General features: G+C 41.7%; 2 protein-coding genes across 5 annotated transcripts in view; one reads left to right on the forward strand and one right to left on the reverse strand.

Annotated features, from left to right (window-relative positions):
• The window catches only part of OCIAD1 (OCIA domain containing 1), a 14,550-nt gene extending 12,255 nt beyond the window's left edge, over window positions 1-2,295 (forward strand). Inside the window, exons 6-8 of the mRNA XM_039368279.1 lie at window positions 216-376; window positions 1,469-1,606; window positions 2,124-2,295. Of these exons, the coding sequence (XP_039224213.1) occupies window positions 216-376; window positions 1,469-1,606; window positions 2,124-2,161 (337 nt within the window). The 3' untranslated portion in view covers window positions 2,162-2,295. The remainder of the gene's footprint in view (window positions 1-215; window positions 377-1,468; window positions 1,607-2,123) is intronic.
• The window catches only part of LOC120319441 (OCIA domain-containing protein 1-like), a 21,260-nt gene extending 4,813 nt beyond the window's left edge, over window positions 1-16,447 (reverse strand). The window contains exons 1-7 of one of the 4 annotated variants that reach the window (XM_039368280.1): window positions 16,302-16,447; window positions 14,225-14,326; window positions 13,762-13,849; window positions 11,379-11,432; window positions 10,478-10,513; window positions 8,656-8,758; window positions 4,854-5,412 (exon numbers count right to left, since the gene is read on the reverse strand). In XM_039368280.1, the coding sequence (XP_039224214.1) occupies window positions 5,340-5,412; window positions 8,656-8,758; window positions 10,478-10,513; window positions 11,379-11,432; window positions 13,762-13,849; window positions 14,225-14,278 (408 nt within the window). In that variant the 5' untranslated portion in view covers window positions 14,279-14,326; window positions 16,302-16,447 and the 3' untranslated portion in view covers window positions 4,854-5,339. Of the gene's footprint in view, window positions 1-4,853; window positions 5,413-8,655; window positions 8,759-10,477; window positions 10,514-11,378; window positions 11,433-13,761; window positions 13,850-14,224; window positions 14,327-15,797; window positions 15,899-16,301 lie in introns of those variants that run through there. The other 3 variants (XM_039368281.1, XM_039368282.1, XM_039368283.1) reach the window with 3 other exon arrangements.
• Between the last annotated feature and the right edge of the window lie 3,756 nt (window positions 16,448-20,203).

Consider the following 20,203-nt stretch of genomic DNA (forward strand, 5'->3'; position numbering starts at 1 on the left):
ATAGTATCAAAGCACAATTCCCTCCTCCAATTAACAGTCATAAATCACATTCTCCAATTAGTTTGAAATGCAGACTTCCCCTCCAGTTCTCCAGCCCGCCAATCCTTATCATCTCTTATTTCATTAACCTTGGTTCTCACACTAGTTTAGTATTGTTATGTCTAGCTAAACTCTCATGCACATTCCTCCCCCCCCCCATCTCTCTTTCTCCACAGATCTAAAAACCAGCGCATAGAATCTTCAAGGGGGTCCTACTTTTCCGAAAGGGCTCCAGCGACAGACACGGCACAGGCTCCGAGGTTCTACGAAACAGTCCCGTTTAGCTCTTCCATGAACGAATCTACCCCAAGTGGAATTACAGACAGTGTCCCTCAAGGTAGTTCTCCTGTAGTTATTTGAAAACTTAAGTCTTCTTTAGGTTGTTGAAAGACGAAGTATCAGTGCATGATAAGTAGCAGCACTAAAGCGTTTTACAACAGTTCATTTAGTGACCGTTCACAGTTACAACGGCCCTAAAAAAAGGGACTTAGGACCATTTTTCACCCTTACAACTGTCACAGCATCCCCGTGGTCACGTGATCAGAATGCAGATACTTGGCAACTGACTCAGGTCTATGACGGTTGCAGTGTCCCAGGGTCATGTGATCCTGTTTTGCAACCGTTTGACAAGCAAAGTCCTGCATGTATAAATATGCCAAGCTGGGAAGGGCATTAGAGCAGAGGTCTCCAACCTCTTCGGGCTTGCGAACCAGAGGGAAGGAGAGCAGCTTTAAAATTGGCATGTGCGCGCACACAGGGCCACACATACTGGCGCGGCACTAGCAGCCCCATTCGGCATGTGGCATGAGCTGGCGACATGCGCATGTGTGAATGGCCACGCACCCCCCACGGCAGCTAGCAGCCCGTTTGTGCATGCGCAAATGGGCTAGCCAACCCACCCAGGCTAACGGTGCATGCGCAAATAGGCCACGGACACCCATCCTGCACTAATGTCTCCGTTCGTGCGCATGCAAAAAATGGGGCTGCGGGCACTAGCGCGAGTGGGGGAGATGTGCGCCCATGCGTGCGCACACCAGCCAGGCATTTCCGTGGTCGGCTGGCCAAGAGCCCGCAGCCCATAGGTTGAGGTCAGAACCAGTACATACACAGATACCGTAAAAATGAAATCTGTTCCCCATCCCTATACCTCTTTGAAGTATGCTACTCTGAAAATTGATCAACATCGAAATAGACAGTACGTATGACATACTGAAAATTTTAAACCGTACACGAGAGTTAGAACATTTGAATTTACCTCAGATATCATTTCAAGACTGTCTAATTAAATTTCTCCCAAAGTCAAAGCTCTTGCTGAAATCGTGAAGGCTGCTAAAATAAATATATTTTGCAATCTATACCTTCTATCCATGTGCAGCAAGACCTATTAATTTATTTGGTGGGGGGGGTGGTATTTCTTCTTCACTTTAAGAACCTGAAACTGTGGAAGAAGCTCCTAAAAAGAAAAGAGTCACATATGAAGAACTCAGAAACAGAAACAGAGGACAGGAGGCTGGAACGGTGCAGAAACCTGAAATTCGAACGAGCTCGTTACCAATAAAGGAGAAAGGTAAATATTCAAAGGGAATATAGTTGGTAATGGCACATTACAGCCAAAAGCCAAAATTTTATATTGTGTATTTTAGTTGTGTTTGGAATACACAGCCATGAACTGGAAACAATATTTTTTGAATTTATTTTTACACTGATCGTTTCCTTCTGTTGGAAGCATTGCTTTAAGTTAGTTGTAGGATTTTAGCATTTTTTAATATATATAAAAAATCTGAGCAGCCAATAAAACAGGTATATTACCTTGCACTATTTCGTCCAGCGATCTCAAATTAAAAAAAAAAAAGGGAGCACTGAATCGCTAGCTTTCAAGGCACTTTGATTTAAATCAAGTTATTATAATGAGAAAACAACATTGTTTTGAATCATGTTTCCCAAGCAATTACTTTCATAAACAGTTATAAAATCTGACCAGTACTTACTCAAGCAGCCCACCAAGTTCTTAACTTTTGTTGGTAAAATGGGCTGCAGGATTAGATCTTCTGTATGTGACTCTTTTCTTTTTTTTCTTTTTTTAGCTAAGATTAATAAGTATGGAGATGTTTGGGAAGAGTGAAAATGCTGAACTTCCTCAATACCTGTCTTTGTTCCACTGTTTCAGCTTAATCATTGTTGGTCAAAGAGCTGAGTATTCTGTGAAATGGACATGTAATACATCTACAATAAAGATATATTTGTTTTCCATTTGCACTCATTGTTTTCATGAAAGAGTTTGTTACATGAAGGAGTTGTGTATAAAATGGAAAATGTCTTTGAACCCAGAACAGAAGTTCTGATGATCTGGTCTGGAGTGGCTGCAGTTAGACAAAAATAAAATCTGGAAAGTTTTGGTTTGCTCCAGTTTTCAGTTAAAGCAAAACTTACAGAAAGCCAGGAATAATTTTACTGGGTCACATCTCCGCTGCCGTCTCCCTCTTCCCAATGTGGCCTATACCTCCAGTCCAGTGGTGGGATTCAGAAATGTGAACAACCAGTTCTCTGTGTGGATGCTGCTTCCGGAAGTCCATTCTAAGCCTGGGCAACAAAAAATTAGCTACCGGTTCTGCCGCACTGGTGCGAACTGGCTGAATCCCACCACTGCTCCAGCCCAGTGTTTTTCAATCTTGGCAACTTTTAAGGTGTGTGAAATTCAACTCCCCGATTCCTCCAGCATGCTATCCAAATTGAGAAATACTGCTCTACAACAGGAGTTGGGCAGTCCCAACACTTCTGATTCATGAGCTCAAGTAAAGGCTGGTGAGGTTTAGAAGCGACTTCCATCTTGATTCCAAGCGATCCTTAAGCCATTTAGGGCTTTAAGAGCTATGGGGCGCAGTAACTAGAACGCAGTATTGCAGGCTGATCGGCTCCAGATTGACTCAGCCTTCCATCCTTCGGAGGTTGGTAAAATGAGGATCCAGAATTGTTGGGGGCAATAGGCTGACTCTGTAAACCACTTAAAGCAGTGGTTCTCAACCTGTGGGTCGGGACCCCATTTGGGGTTGAACGACCATTTCACGGGGGTCGCCAAACAACGCAGTCCGCCATTTTTTTCCCCTTTTCCTTAGCTGTGCTACTCCCTTTTATTCTATTGGCTTGTGAAAGCCAATATAATAGACTCTCTTGAATAGAGTCTAATTCTATTGGCTTTCAAAAGCCAATAGGAATTGTCCAGGCTGTCTCTGCCCTGCTGAGCCGGCCCATTCTGCAAACGGTGCTGCACCAGTTGAGTAGTCCTCAACTTACGACCGGTTGAGTAGTCCTCAACTAACGACCGGTTGGGGGTCGCGGCATTAAAAAGGTTGAGAACCACTGGCTTAAAGCATTTTGAAGCAGTATATAAATCTAAGCGCTATTGCTGTTGCTATTTAAAGGTCAAAGCTACCACTTTAAATTGGGTCCGGAAACAGATTGGTAATCACTGGTAGGTGGCAAAAAACTACCATAATATGTACTAACTAGTCTCAGTAAGCAGACTAGCTGCTATATTTTCAGTTAATTGACACTTCCATGCATAACAAATTGCAATAATCCAACTAGGAATTTATCAGAGCATGAATAACTTGGCAGGGCTATCACAAGTTGGTAAATAAGCCAAAACTGATAAAATGCACTCTGCCTAGTGACAGTGATGGATTTAGGACTCCAAAAAGTGAGCTTACTTTTTCAGGACAAACGTGGACCAGTCCAGATTGGCAGGGCACCAATCAGCAGGACAGATGTACAACCTACATACAGTATTTCTCACTTTTCTTGATAGAATTTCATTTTAAAATAACTTTTATTGTCATTTTTTTATACTGTGGGCACAACGGCACACATCAAAAATGAAATGTAGTTGCCCGCTCTCAAGTGAAACACATACATGACACACACCTAAACATACTATATACAACATATGTATAGACCCACACCCCTACATATACATAACATAAATACTAAATACTGTCCATCTTGAATATATAATGGAAGGAGGAAGCTTGAGAGTTCACAAGGTTAATGCTGTATGGAATGAAACTATGGCTGAATCTGGATGTTCTGCTGCGGATACCACAAAGCCTCCTCCCAGAAGGTAACAAGGAAAACAGGTCGTGAAGAGGATGTGTAGTGCCCCAGATAATCTTAAGGACCCTGCTCAAGCAATGTTTCCATCTGTCTGCTGTGCTAAATAGCAAGCTTCTGGTGCAGCCCATCAAGAAGGGTAAGGCTTTCTCCTCGCAAGTAGTTTGGCTGATGTTCTCTGCTCCTGCCTTTTTTCTGCCCTACGTGTTCCCAGATTAGGGCAGAAGGAGCAGCTCCTCCTCGTTGATCGGCTGCAGCCTCATGCTTTCCCCACCTGGAGCCTCAGCCAAATCTTTCACAGACAGCTGCTTGGAGCCATCAGGCAATTCAGCTCCTGATGTGCCAGGAACTGGTTCATCCTTCCCCGAACTGACATCCAGAGAGGCATCTGGGGAAGAGTCCGGGCAAGTCGTCACAGAATCCAGCTTATCTAAATGAGATTTTTTTGCCAGAAAATGGCAAAAAAAAAAAAGCAAAATGTGATCATGTGACCTGCAACTGGGTGTAAATGCGAGGTAGTTGCCAAGCACTTGAAATGTGATCATGCAATTGCTAGGTTGGTATGGCAATTGTAACTGTGAGGATGGGTTGTAAGTCACATTTTTTTGAGTCTGTTGCAACTTCAAATGGTTACTAAGTGACCTATTGTAAACTGAGACCTTCCTGCACGTAAATTTCTTACTCCCAAAAAATTTGTAACCACAAACTCAGTACTCACTTATACATTTATTTACAGACAAGCAGAGCAGCAAATCATTTGAATCACCTGATGCACGTATTCCCAGCTGACGCTTCAGCATTTGCTAATTCAGTATTCGCGGCAATTTTACAGAACACGAATACTGCAAGTAATGAGAATTCTCTGTATTTAGCGAAAATAAGCAGATTTTCTAACACAAAGGTCCCCAAACCTTTGGGCACTAGAGAGAGATTTTTCGGCGGACCAGAGGGTGCGTGGTTTTGTATGCTGCCTGCATCTCGTGGATGGGGCTTTGCTTGTTTGTGCAGCCCAGTTGCTGGCATGCCACGGCCCGGTACTGGTCCACAGACCGGGGGTTGGGGACCCTTGTACTAATACACAAAAATAATCATTTTATTCCAATATTCATCATAATTCTGTACAGTATATTCACACAGAGTGGAGAATACATTAACATTGAGTAAAATATTAATTTTGGTAATGTGTGCTTGTTTTAAGAATCAGAAGTATCTGTTTTTTTCATTTGAGGATTTACTTTGCCTTCTTCATCTGTAGGAGAATATTTCCTAAAAGCATTAGGAGCAGATAAAAAGACTGAATTATAGTTTATTCAAAAAAAAAAGTCACAGTGTTATAAAACCATAAAATCATAATTTTACTTCCGGAATTACAAAATGTGTGCCTTAAAATAGCAGGTTTGTGGAGCAGTGATAGGTAAAGGGGTTGTCATTCATTCATTATATAAATTTCTATTACACTGAATCTGTTCACTCTGAACAGTTTATCAGATCAGTACTATGATTGGAGTTAAAAACATACTGTACAATACAGCACAGCATAGAAATAACATTAAGGTCATCTACTCATCTCCACTCTGGCATGATGCGATTTTGTCGGGATAACAGCCACTAGTCAATTTTCCATTCTTTCTCCACCAAAGAGCCACTGTCTATATACTTATCAATTTCCTGAATGCGGTACATTGGCCTCTGTATGACACAACATGTTACACTAGGTAGGTCGCTGCCAGGCTCAAACAAGTCTGGTAAGTTATTCTCAAAAACACAAAATAAAATATAAGATAGATTCAAGATTCAGAAGGACCTTGACAGACTTGAGCAATAGGCCCTAGCCAACAAGATGCAGCTCATTGGGTTAAGGCAGTGGTTCTCAACCTGCGGGTCGGGACCCCATTTGGGGTCAAACGACCATTTCACGGGGGTCGCCAAACAACGCAGTCCGCCATTTTTTTCCCCTTTTCCTTAGCTGTGCTACTCCCTTTTATTCTATTGGCTTTTGAAAGCCAATAGAATAGACTCTCTTGAATAGAGTCTAATTCTATTGGCTTTCAAAAGCCAATAGGAATTGTCCAGGCTATCTCTGCCCTGCTGAGCCCACTAAAAGTCCCATTCTGCAAACGGTGCTGCACCAGTTGAGTACACCTCAACTTACGACCAGTTGGGGGTCGCGGCATTAAAAAGGTTGAGAACCATTGCTGTAAGAGAAGAGCAGACTAGGCTAGAAGGTGGGGTTAAATGAGTCATAAGTATGGAGTCATTGTGTTGCCTCAAGATATCTAAATTCAGCCCCCCCCCTGAATTCCATTGATTCTTATCTAGTACCAATTTAGCTTTGATCATTAGTTGACTAGATTGACTTACAACCGGTTGAGTGGTCCTCGACTTACGACTGGTTGGGTGTCGCAGCATTAAAAAGGTCGAGAACCACTGGGTTAAGGTCCTGCAGTTAGGCAGGGAAAACTAAATGCACAGGTGTAGAATAGGAGATACCTGGTTCAACAGCACTAACTGAGGGATCTAGGTGTCCTGGTAGATCACTGCTTAAGCATGAGACATCAGTGTGCTGCAGCTGCCAAAAAAGCCAATACAGTCCTGGACTGCATCAATGTAGGGATAGTCTCAAGTGATAGTATCATTCTATACTGCACTATTAAGGCCACACTTGGAATACTGCATCCAATTCTGGTCACCACGATACAAAAAAGATGCCGAGACCTTAGAAAAAGTGCAGAGGAAAGCAACAAAGATGATAAGGGATCTGGAGGCTAAACCATATGAAGAATGGTTAAGGGAATTAGGTATGTTTAGCCTAACGAAGAGAAAGCTTATGGGTGACACAATACTTGAAGGGCAGTCACAGGGAAGAGGGTATCAACTTATTCTCCAAAGCACCTGAGGGCAGGACAAGAAGCGATAGATGGAAGCTCATCAGTGGGAGATTCTGGAACTAAGGAGAAATTTCCTGACCATGAGAACAATTAATCAATGGAATAGCTGGCCTCCCAGAGTTGTAGCTGCTCCATCTCTGGAGTTTTTTGAGAAAAAACTGGATAGCTATTTGTCCAGGATGATATAAGGACTCCTGCTATGAGCAAGGAGTTGGATTAGGGGACCTCCAAGATCCTTTCCAGCCTTGTGATTCTGATTACCCTCTCTTCAATCCTGTAAAAAGTATTCAGACTAGGAACATAAACTGAGAGGATCTGAGATGGATTCAGGATCCCCTTATTGCACATCAACAGGGAGTCATCTTAATCCTTTTTCATTAGTTCCATTTTTACTTATATATTCAAGATGGACAGTATTTAATATTTATTTGCTATGTATATGTAGGGGTGTGGGTCTATACATATGTTGTACATAGTATGTTTAGCTGTGTGTCATGTATGCTTCACTTGGAGAGTATGCCATTATGCCCACAGTAAAAAAAAAAATGACAATAAAGGTTATCTTATCTTATCTTATCTTATCTTACATAAAGTAACACTTGAAAAGTTCTTTGAAAACTTACTATGGTATTATTCCGATGTAACGCTAAATCACATTTTTACAATACAAGAGCTAAGCCCAAAGCTTGGATTCATCCACTGTTTCCTCCTTTCACATACAATGGCACAAATCATAAAATATGTGATTGTTGAATTCAAAATCCCTTAATATTTATTATTAAAATAGGAAAAGGAAGAAGAGAGAGCAAGGGAGATGATGAAGACTCTTGAACCCAGGACTTTGAATGGTAATACCGTGTTTCCCCGAAAGTAAGGCCTACACCAACAATAAGCCCTAGCTTGATTTTTGGGGGTGGGCCTAATATAAGCCCTATCCCCAAATAAGCCCTAGTTTTGGGGTGAGGCACACATCTAAAACATCCAGCTAGGGCAGGGATTGGGGGGTGGAGCTGTCCCACCCGCCCCGCACCCGCTTGCCTTGCAGCCAGGCCTCTCCTTGCTGGCCCACTTCTTCTTCTGAGGCCTCTTCTGCAGCCAGGTCTGTGCAGTCAGGAATCAAGCTATGGATTCAATCCATAGCTCGGTTCTGCAAGACCTCTGCTTAGGCCTTCTGGAAAGGCCTGACTGCAAAATGCAGGCCCGAATGCAGCTGCAGAACTTTGGTCCCAGAAGAAGTGGATCAGCTGGGTGGGGCTGTCATGCCGGAGGTGAGGTAAGGCCTACCCTGAAAATAAGACTTGGTGCTTTTTTTGGAGGCAATAATAATAATAATACCCTGTCTCATTTTCGGGGAAACACGGTATTAACTATGGTCCTCTAATTTTACTGAAAGAGCACACATAATCCACATAAATATCTGAACTATCTCATTACTGTAAGGCAGTGTTTCTCAGCCTTAGCAAGTTTAAAATGTGGGATTTCAACTCCCAGAATTCCCTAGCCAGCATGCTGGCTGAAGAATTCTGGAAATTGAACCATACATCTTAAAAGCTGCTAAAATTGAGAAACGCTGCTCTAAAAAAAACCAAGTTATCATTGTAAGTACAGATTCCAAACAAACCTCTTCTGTTCTGGTCCAAATGGCACAAGAAGACTTCCATACCTCTGGATACATTTTTTAACGTATAACATTTTCCCAGCAAAAAATGCCAAAACACCAACAACTATAACGAAAAAAGTAACAGAATCAGTAACCTCTGATGAATTTTCCTCAGATTTTTTTTTGTTTTTGTTCTGCACTGATCTATAATATGGGAAATCTGCTTTAATGGTGTCTCATTGCTTGTCATTTTGAGAGTTGGTGTTAGAAATGCCTTGGGCTATTTGTCTTTTAATGTTAAATTTGGATACTTCTCACAATTAATGAACAGTTGCTGGAATTGGGTATGTCTAGTTTAATATAGAAAAGGACGAGGAGGGACATGATAGCAGTGTTCCAATCTCTCAGGGGATGCCACAAAGAAGAGGGAGTCAAGCTATTCTCCAAAGCGCCTGAAGGCAGGACAAGAAGCAACGGATGAAAACTAATCAAGGAGAGAAGCAACTTAGAACTAAGGAGAAACTTCCTGATAGTTAGAACAATTAATCAGTGGAACAACCTGCCTCCAGAAGCTGTGAATGCTCCAACACTGGAAGTTTTTAAGAAGAGACTGGACAGCCATTTGTCTGAAATGGTATAGGGTTTCCTGCCTGAGCAGGGTGTTGGACTAGATGACCTCCAAGGTCCCTTCCAACTTTATCATCATCATCATCATTATTACCTCACTGCACGAAGCAACAGGCCTCACAATGCAGAGGCCATAAATATTTTTAATGAAATAGGCAAGAAGCACGGGCTACAGATCCTTAATTTATACAAATAACAATTGTTTTAAAATTCTCAGTACAACTATAGGCAGTTCTCGACTCATAACATTTTGTAACACTTATGACCATGGCAGCATCCTCACGGTCGTGGAATCAAAATTCAGACTCTTGACAACTGACTCATAATTTATGACGATTGCAGAGTCCCGGGGTCATGTGATCCCCTTTTGCAACTTTGAGACAAGCAAAGCCAATGGGGAAGCTAGATTCATTTAACAATCATGTGACTAACTTAACAACTGCAATGCCTCGCTCAGCGACTGCGGTGAGAAAGGTCATAAAATGGGACGAAGCTCTTTTTAACAACTGTCTTGTTTAGCCACAGAAAACTGTGGTTGTTAAATGGAGGACTACTTGTATACCATCGGCTGAAATTTAAATGCTTTTAAGTTCTCTCGGAATAAAGGAATGTGTAGTAAACCTCGGAGAAAGTGTGCAGGGACAGTTTGGCAAATGAAAGACCGTTCAGTAGTGGGAAAGGAAAAAGTGAGAGAAAGTAACTTCAGATAATCTTGTCTTGGTTGTGTTTGGTGGAAGAGGGACAGAGGGAAAACTTGCTAAAGAGTCTTACTACATCCTATAATGGGTCTTCAAACTTGGCAACTTTAAGACTTGTGGACTTCAACTCCCAGAATTCCTCAGCCAGCCCTGGCTGGCTGAGGAATTCTGGGAGTTGAAGTCCACAAGTCTTAAAGTTGCCAAGTTTGAAGACCCCTGTCCTACAACAATTTTGGCATTACTGGGATCTTTGTCCTATTTCCTGACTAGGCCTTTTTTGAAGAACTGATATCTGCATTCTCCACATGCTCTATGTTTGTGTGCAAATATAGGAGCAGTGTTCCTCCACCTCAGCAACTTTCAGACTTCAACTCCCAGAATTCCCCAGCCAGCCATAGTTATCTTCTAGTTTTCCAAGGTTGAGAAACACTGCATAAAAGAGATGTTCCTTTTACTCATTATGGATTAAACCCGTGTCCTTTTTTCCTGCTGCAACTTCGCAGTCTTTCAAAACTTACCCACTACTGTATTCAAAGAAGCAGTCTTGATAATCCCTAGAGAAAGAAATCATTTTTAAGAAAAGATTTTTAGGCTCAGAGGAAATATGGACCAGGTTTGCGCATTTCATTAGAGAGAAATCTTGATCTGGTTCATGGATCAACAACTATGTTTGTATCATCAGGTTTTGTTGATTTCTGGCAAAAAACATCAATTGGATAAAAATGGATTTGCTTAGTGACCGTCAAGAAAGATAATAAAATCAGGGGCTGTCACATGGTGACTTGCTGAATGACAGCAGAATGACAACCATAATTCCATCCAATTAGATCATAAGTCAAGAACTAACTGTAAGCCACTTTAAAACATCAAAATTGCTCTAAGCCTAAATAAAAAAAAATCAAAATTGCCCGAAACTAAAACCAACCTTGCTCGGTTAATACATTTTTAAAAAAGTACATTTTACCTCTTCTAGCTGCAACAGCTGTCACAATCAAAAATCAAGACATGAGAAATATTTTCTCTTTTTCCACATGCTTTATTTTTCAGATTAAACATGAAAATGAAATAAAAAATTAAAAATCGCATATATTTTATTCCTGAAAAACCTCTTCTGCTTTCTCTACCTACTGAAGGCAATATTACAGTAGTTCAAAATCTTAAGTGACAGATTCACTGCAGAAGTCATTTTTTCACGACTGATATTAAAAAGTGCCTCTGAAAGATAAGTTTTCTCAATCATGGGAGAAAAACGCAGAGATTTCACATATTCTGCACATAAAATTTGTATATGCGTCCGGCTTTTTACAGTTCCACTGTTATATAGATTAGGGATTTTCTCCTAATACTTACTGCATGGAAATGGTAACTGATGGTTTTTGCAAAATTCACCACTTATTTTATTTAAAAAAATCTACTTACCTTTAGTAATTAGTCCTTGAGTAATAAGCATACTTCCAAAGGATAGAGGAAGCGCTGTAAACAAACATTGCAACAAACAATTTCAGCCTGGGTCTTCATTCCCACGATCCCCTACTCCCAGTGAAGCAGCAGATGGAACTTTGTAATATCCTGGCCTTTTCTGAATCTGCTAATCATAGGCGCCCAGTTTATAAAACTAATGTAGGAAACTAATATTAGAAATTTTCATCTGATTGTCTGCATCATGAAGAGAGAAAGTGGTAAGTATCTGAAAGCAATATCTCCCTCTAATTCAGTGTTACATCTGCTTCTAATTCAGTATTTCTAAACCTTAGCAACTTTTAGATGTGTGGACTTCATGCTAGCTGGGAATTCTGGGAGTTTGAAGCCCACATGTCTTCAGCGTCCCAAGGCTGAGAAACACTGCTCAACTTAGAAAAATGAAAAAGCAAAACCATCCAAATTTATCACCGATATCATTGGGGATAGTAATTGCAGCTTCCTTTTTTGGAAATGAGTTAGATAAGACCCAGAGTCATCTTTTTTTTTTTCATTTACCTTCTACAAATAGGACCAGAGACAGATTTGAAACATTTCCTTCCAGTTTGATTCTTTAATTTTTATGTTTGAACCGAGACTAGTCTTAGCTACAGCCCGCTAAAACCAATCAACTTCAAACTTTAGTCAGTGAAAAAGAGTTTGTTTAAATAAATTACCTTTTAAAGTAAGAATAAACTGTGGTTAATTAAAAATGGAAGCAAACATTTCCGATCTTGCGGTTCCACCGCAGGTGTGAAAAAATAGGTGGGGGGACCTGCGAGCATTTTTTCTGACTCACAAATGTAATTAAAAGCATAAGCTTTTGTGGGTTGCAACTCATTTCATCAGATGTACAGAGAAGCTAGACCAGTGGTGGCGAACCTATGGCACGGGTGCCAGAGACGGCACTCAGAGTCCTCTCTGTGGGCACGCGCGTCGTTGCCCCAGTCCTAGGCCTTCAGCTGGGTTTTATAGAACCTTTTCACTTTAGGCCTCCGCCGCCATGTGCAAAAAAAAAAAAAAAGGTTAAATCAATCAGTAATTTCAACTTCTCACGGAAAAAAAAGATCTTGCAAAGTTGGAATTGATTGATTGAACTTTTTAGTCCCACCCAGTCTGCCATTACCACCGCAACCACGCCCACCCAATGGGACACACCCACCCGATTGGTCATACCCAGCCAATAGGCCACACCCACCCGGCACCCGGCAATGCATAAGTGGGTTTTGGGTTGCAATTTGGGCACTTGGTCTCTAAAAGGTTTGCCATCACTGAGCTAAACTGATGTAGGATTTAAAATGGGGTGAGGTGGTGGGAAGTGGAGCAGAACAGATTCCTTAAATCTAACATCATTCCTTGTAATGATAAAGACAATATGTCTCCAAATGCAGTCACTGAAAATATCATTATGGGAATGTAATCTTGGTTTGGGATTTAAATCCTGTGAAATATGGAAGGATACTCAGATTACTAGGGATCGGGTATGGGAAGGAGACAGATGTTTATACAGGAATATGCATGTGGAGAGAAAGAGTAACTGGTTGAGTATAACATGGTTGAGTATAATAAACTAAAGTTATTATTCATCATATTTTGGGTTTTCAAATTATTTTCAGTGAGTAATTTTGGTTGTTTTAAAAAGTGCAAGGGTTATTTTAGGTACCGTATATTCCGGCGTATAAGACGACTTTTGAGAGCGTCGAAACAGCCTCCGAACTCAGAGGTCGTCTTATACTCCGAGTCATCTTATACGCCGGAAATAAGGTAGTTTCTGGCATATAAGACGACTTTCTAGGCATGCGACTCGGCATCGATTGTCTTACCCGCCGGAAATAACCTAGTTTCCAGCATATAAGATGACTTTCTAGGCATGCGACTCGGCGTCGATCGTCTTATACGCCGGAAATACCGGTAGTTTCCGGCGTATGACGACTTTCTAGGCATGCGACTCGGCGTCGATCGTCTTATATGCCGGAAATAACGTAGTTTCCGGCGTATAAGACGATTTTCTAGGCATGCAACTCGGCGTCGATCGTCTTGCAACCCGGCATCAAACTAGGGGGTCGTCTTATATGCTGGGTCGCCCTATACGCTGGAATATACGGTGTTTTCTTATTACCTGCGATACAGAGTCTTACCAGATTGTAGCAGATATCTATGGAAGAAATAAATAAAAGACATGTACATTTACAGCCCGCTAAGTAACAAATATGGGCTTTGGAGCGAACATGTTGTCAGTTCCAAAAATTAGTAATCCTCAGGTAGCCTTGACAATAGCAGAACAAAGAAATGTAGACAAAAATACAATTATATTTATTTTTGTATCTATAACAAAGGAATATACCTCTGTACCAGAAGCTTTCTTCTTTACATCGTTGACTGATATTTTCAATCTCTTCCACAGTAAGGATTCTTGCATGACTAAGTAAATTCTGGAAATAAAAAGCTAAATAAATAATAGTATGAGAACAGCATGCTGAACTACAAAGAATAAAATATTGAGGGTTTTTTTCCTATGCCAAAAAAGAAAATTCTTGAATGTGTAGAACATTACGGTCTATAATTCAGTTGATCATTTCTTCAGTTGAATGTTATTAAAATCTTATAAAACAAGTCAATTAAAAAAAAGTTAAAGTTTCGGAAAAAAATACCTCAATTTAGAGTTAACATAATAATAATTTGTGATTGTGATTATATTGCTGCTAAAATACTGAATTACAATTGTAGGACCCCACATAGCAAGAGAGGTTGATCAACCTTTGACGCAGGGCAGAAATTAATCTCTACAAAAAAGAAAAAAAAACAACCTGGGTCTTATTTTCTGTTGAAGAGAATTCGGTATTTACTGGAGTAGAATCCATGTTTCTTCAGTCAGTCCAGCAAATCTGAACACCCGAAATGTGAGTGTCCTACAAGAAAAGAATTCACAAAATAATCAAGTGCATTTCAAGAAAACATCAAATGTCCTTTTTACTATATGGTTAATATAATGCTGACTTTGAAGACCATCCAGAGGCTTTAATTGATCACACAGACAATGAAGAGCATGCCCAGACGGGAGACACCATATCACACCTCTGCTTTGGAAGTTGCACTGATCTCCAGTCTGCTTCCACGTACCATTCAAGGTGCCTGTTGCTACCTGACATGCAACCTAGTTACTTGTGGGACCACCTGTCTCCCATACAATGGATGGAAGCAATAGATGGACACTGACCAAAGAGAGAAGCAACCTAGAACTAAGGAGAAACTTCCTGACAGTTAGAACAATTAACCCAGTGGAACAACCTGCCTCCAGAAGCGGTGAATGTGCCAACACTGGAGGTTTTTAAGAAGAGACTGGACAGCCATTTGTCCGAAATGGTGTAGGGTTTCCTGCCTGAGCAGGAGGTTGGACTAGATGACCTCCAAGGTTCCTTTCAACATTATTATTATTATTATTATTATTATTATTATTATTATTATTATTATTATTGTTATTCCTGCCTGGCAGATTCCATCTTGTACAGCTGGCAGGACCTGGGTCCCTCGGATTAAATGCCATCTATCCAGGCCTGCCCTTTGAAATGTGATTGCCCTCAAGACAAAAACCATCCGGGTCTGATGGCAGGTGCAGCCATTCTGGAATCAGGACAACCTCTGGGGGGAGAGGCAGGAATCCAGGCCCCCAGCTACCATCAAATGTTCTGCTTAGAAAGCCATAGGTGCCATTTAAGCAAATGTTTTTTTTTAAATTTTATTTTTAACCCACAAAACAAAACAAAGCAAAACGTAACACACATACACACACAGTATATACTCCCCCTTTTTTTTAACAGCGATTACGTAACGGTAATCTATTATTTACATTTTCCCCCTTATTCTTCTTTAGAGTATTTGTCCTTATTGCCCCGTTGTTTCTTATTTACATTTTTCTTCCATATTCTACTTCTTACTAAGAATAATTCATATTATTATTATAATACGTTATTATACACATATTTTCACTTTTGACCTTTCCATATTTTCCTTCATATTCTACTTCTTACTAAGAATAATTCATATTATTATTATACGTTATTATACACATATTTTCACTTTGGACCTTTCCATATTTTTTTCTCCTCTATTATTTCTAGTCTCCAACCAGTCATACCACTTGTTCCATGTTATATAGTACTCAGTGTCTTCCTTTTCTTTTATCTCTTTTGTTAATTTGTCCATCTCAGCACAGTCCAGGCTTTTTCTTATCACTTCTTCCTCTGATGGTGTATTCTCATTTTTCCAGCACTGGGCATAAAGCAAATCATGTTGTTGTTGATGCCACCACATGTCTCACGCCTTTTTTTTTTTTTTCTGCAACACATTCACAAGCCAAAGGTCTTGCAATCGTTCCTGTACCTGATTTTAACGCAACAGCTGTGTTCCTCAACCCTGGCAACTTTTAACATATGCTCTACAGCAGGGGTCCTCGACCTTGGCAACTTTTAAGACTTGTGGACTTCAACTCCCAGAATTCCTCCCTGAATTCTGGGAGTTGAAGTCCACAAGTCTTCAAAGTTGCCAAGGTCGTGGACCCCTGCTCTACAGCAGCGGAGGGGAAACGATGGCGCCTTGTTGACTTGTGGACTTCAACTCCCAGAATTCCTCAGCCAGCGGGCATGGCTGGCTCAGCAGGAATGGCTGGCTCAGGAATTCTGGGAGTTGAAGTCCACAAGTCATAAAAGGGCTCTCGTTCCCCAGCCCTGCTCCACAGGGATAGATATAATATACGTCCTATATATTGGCACGTTGGGAATAAGCAGGTGCCACTCTCCAGGCGTGCAATAATGGCTCTCTCTCCACTCAAGCCTAGTCCTCGCCTCAAAGGAGGAGGCAGGAAGGACGCTCTAGGAACAGGCTTACCCGGGCGGCTGGTCAACCCCCTCGCCGTGTCTCTCCCGGCTCCCCCGCCTTCCTTCCGGGCGCCCGCCAGCTTCTCCCCGCCTCCTCCGCCCCCACCGCTCGGGGTCGGCTGGACTCGCAGCAGAGCTCTGGAAAAGGGGCGTATTTGCCACTAGGCCAGGCCCCGCCCTCCTCGTAGGGCGCGCGGGGGCGGAGGCGGGGCCGGAGAAGAAGCTTCGTCTCGGATTGGTTGAGAGGGTCGCTTGCAGCCTCTCTTTGTGAAGGGGCGGGGGGGGGTTGGCGCGGGAATTGAAGAGCGGGCTGAGGGAGTCGGGTTGCAGGTTGCAGGTGAAAATCTGCAGCTACCTATAGGTCGAGGGTAGGCAACCTTGACTCTTTTATGACTTGTGGACTTCAACTCCCAGAATTCCTGAGCCAGCATGGCTCAGCTTAGAAACCTCTCCCTTTCCCCTCAGCATGGCTGGCTCAGGAATTCTGGGAGTTGAAGTCCACGAGTTATAAAAGAGCCAAGGTTGCCTGCCCCTGCCATAGGTCTTGCAGCAGGTATTGAGCATGGGGTTGGACTAGAAGACCTCCAAGGTCCCTTCTAAGTCTGATGGTCTGTGTTCTACATCTAACCCAGGGGTGGGGAAACAATGGCCCTGGTTTTATGACTTGTGGACTTCAACTCCCAGAATTCCTGAGCCAGCCTTTCCTGCTGAGCCAGCTATCCCTGCGGGCTCAGGAATTCTGGGAGTTGAAGTCCACAAGTCATAAGGGGGCCATCGTCCCCCACCTCTGCTGTAGAGCATATCTTAAAGCGGGGGGGGGGTCTTCAAACTTGGCCCTTTTAAGACCTGTGGACTGCAACTCCCAGAATTCCTCAGCCATTGTGGCTGGTTCAGGAATTCTGGGAGTTGAAGTCCACAAGTCATAAGGGGGCCATTGTCCCCCATCTCTGCTGTAGAGCATATCTTAAAGCGGAGATCTTCAAACTTGGCCCTTTTAAGACTTGTGGACTTCAACTCCCAGAATTCCTCAGCCATCGTGGCTGGTTGAGGAATTCTGGGAGTTGAAGTCCACAGGTCTTAAAGTTGCTAAGTTTGTAGACCCCCTTGTCTTAAAGCATCTTGTGGATGTCAACTTCCAGAGTTCCTGAGACAGCTGTGCTGAGTCAGGAATTCTGGGAGTTGAAGTCCACAAGTTATAAAGGGCCCATCATTCCCCACCTCTAACCTCTCACATTTGGGATAAGTTTACCGTACAGGTAGTCCTCCACTTATGACCACAGCTGAGCCCAAAATTTCTGATATGAAGTGAGGTATTTGTGGAAGTGAGTTTTGCCCCATTTTACAACCTTGCCACAGCTGTTAAATGAATTGCTGCAGTTGTTAAGTTAGTAACTTGGTTGTGAAGTGAGTCTGGTTTCCCAATTGACTTTGCTTGTCTCAAGGTTGCAAAAGGGGATCACATGACCCCGGGACACTGCAACAAGTCAGGTGCCAAGAGTCTGAATTCCACGACCATGGGGATGCTGCCATGGTCGTAAGTGTGAAAAATGGTCATAAATCACTTTTTTTCAATGCTATTGTAACTTTGAATCATCACTAAATGAGGCTCATCCTAGTTTCCTCATTCATGCTTTAATCTGCAGTCATTAGGCCCCACACTGAACCCCAAACAAAGTGGGGGACAAAATCATCAGAACGGTGACTGTGCAGTGTGGCATTCATGCAAAAGGGACAAGGCTTTGATCATATCTCATAGCTCCCATCTTGACTTTCTTGACTTCTCTCTCTCTCCCCTCTGTGGATAACTCCAGAGCTGCTTCAAAGTGTGTTGTATTTTTCTGCACAGTTAAGTAACTTCTAATCCTGGTTCGTTGCTGATGGAGAGTTGAAGCCCAACACCTCTGGAGCACATCTGTGTTTGGGAATGCTCTCAAGAGCCTGTAACTCGATTCTAATTTGGGAATTAAATTGCAGTGGAAATTCCAGTCATTCTGCATATTTGGCATTTGAAAGAAATGGTGGTATTTTAATGATTAAATTCCAAGCACCAGTGTTCTCAAACATTTAGCCTTATTGCCAAGCTACACACCTGACGTTGGCTTTCACTCATAAAAGCCAAATTGGCAGAACCACCTCCTCAGATGTAATGTTATTTTTAATTACAGTCATGAGGTAAGTAAGTGCTAATGTCTTGAAGAAGTTTTCTCTTGAATTTAAGGGTGCTTAAATACAACAGGCCTATATAGTTAGTTGCAAAATCGTGTCCGACCCATTGCGACCCCACAGACCACATTCCTCCAGGCCTTCCTGTCCTCTACCATCTTCTGGAGTCCATTTAAGCTCATGCCTACTGCTTCAGCAACTCCATCCAGCCACCTCATTCTCTGTCGTCCCCTTCTTCTATTGCCCTCAATCTTTCCCAGCATTAGGCTCTTCTCCAGTGAGTCTTTTCTTCTCATTAGGTGGCCAAAGTATTTGATATATTAGTTGTACTGAATACAAGTAATCCTTAACTTACAACCTCGAGCTCAAGAGTTCTGTTGCTAAGTTAGACATTTGTTAAGTGAGTTTTATGACCTACCTTGCCACTGTTATGTGAAGCACTGCAGTTAAGTTGTTAAGTGAATCTGGCTTCCCTATTGACTTTGTTTGTCAGAAGGTCCCAAACAGTCATCACATGACCTTGGGACACTGCAATCGTCATAAATATGAGTCAGTTGCCAAGTGTCTGGGTCAGGATAATAATTTAATAACTAAAGAGCTTATGTAAAGAGGTAATGTAAGGGAGATGATACAATGATAAGATGATGCAATAATAGGAACGACTCAGCAGGTGTGTGTATCTCTTTAAGAGCCTGAGTATAAAAGGGAAGCTTTTTGCTGGAGTTTCTCTCTCTCATGCGTTTGACTGCTGTAACTGCTGTGTATTGGAGTTTGCTGAATTATCACGTGTATGTATTTTATTTCTAGTGTATATTTGTAGATATAGTGTAATATAAACCACTATTTAAATACAAACCACTGTGTACTGTATTTACTCCTGGGTTTCCTCAGCGCAGTAAGACTGTGCATGCTCAGACAGTGTGAATTTTGATCACACGACCCAGGGGATGCTGCAATGGTCATAAGTGTGAAAAATGGTCATAACTCACTTTTTTACTGGCACTATAACTGAATGGTCCCCGGAACCTGATTGACATCCTTCTCGGTCCTAACACTGACATATGTCCATAGGAAGTGAAAGGGGTGGGTGGGAAGTCAACCCCAGAACAGAACTACAAACATGCAACAACTTGGAATCTGTTCCTATGAAATGTTTAACCAATAGGCATCTAAATATAAAAAAAGGATGGTTCTCCCCTCACATAATGGCCTTTTTTGTTTTTCTTTTCATAAGCTCAGTAAGAGGGGTTGGTCCGTTTGGCTTACAAACATGGTAGGCAGCCATTGCTGGCAACCTTCTTGCTGTTTTTACAGTGTGCGTGTAGCTCCACACTGGAAAGGCCGATCTATTTGGATGAAGTCACAGGCTGAGTTGTTTAACATTACAGTATTTGTATCCTTGGAGAGGTAAAAAATCAAAAAGCTGGAAGTTTTTATATGCCAAACATGTCCTCTGTTGCTAAGCATTTCATTTGCTATTAGAATAACAGTTATTTCACATTAGCTGGAGGATTGAAGATGTTGCTGCAGCAAATGATAGCTGCTGTGCTGGAGCATAGTGGAAGACTATGAAGACTGCTAAAAAGCTCAGTCCTTTGTTTCAAGCAGCTAGCCTTAAACTGTATTATTTTAATTATCCTATTGCAACTGATTGCAAAATCATTTGGGATACTCCATGGGACTCCTCTAACATACAATCATGTTAATTATATATATTATTAATTGTGTGTATAATATTCATTTTAAAAA

Source organism: Crotalus tigris, unplaced genomic scaffold, assembly GCF_016545835.1.
Source record: "Crotalus tigris isolate CLP2741 ecotype Arizona unplaced genomic scaffold, ASM1654583v1 scf7180000020728.642097, whole genome shotgun sequence".
Classification (NCBI taxonomy): domain Eukaryota; kingdom Metazoa; phylum Chordata; class Lepidosauria; order Squamata; family Viperidae; genus Crotalus; species Crotalus tigris.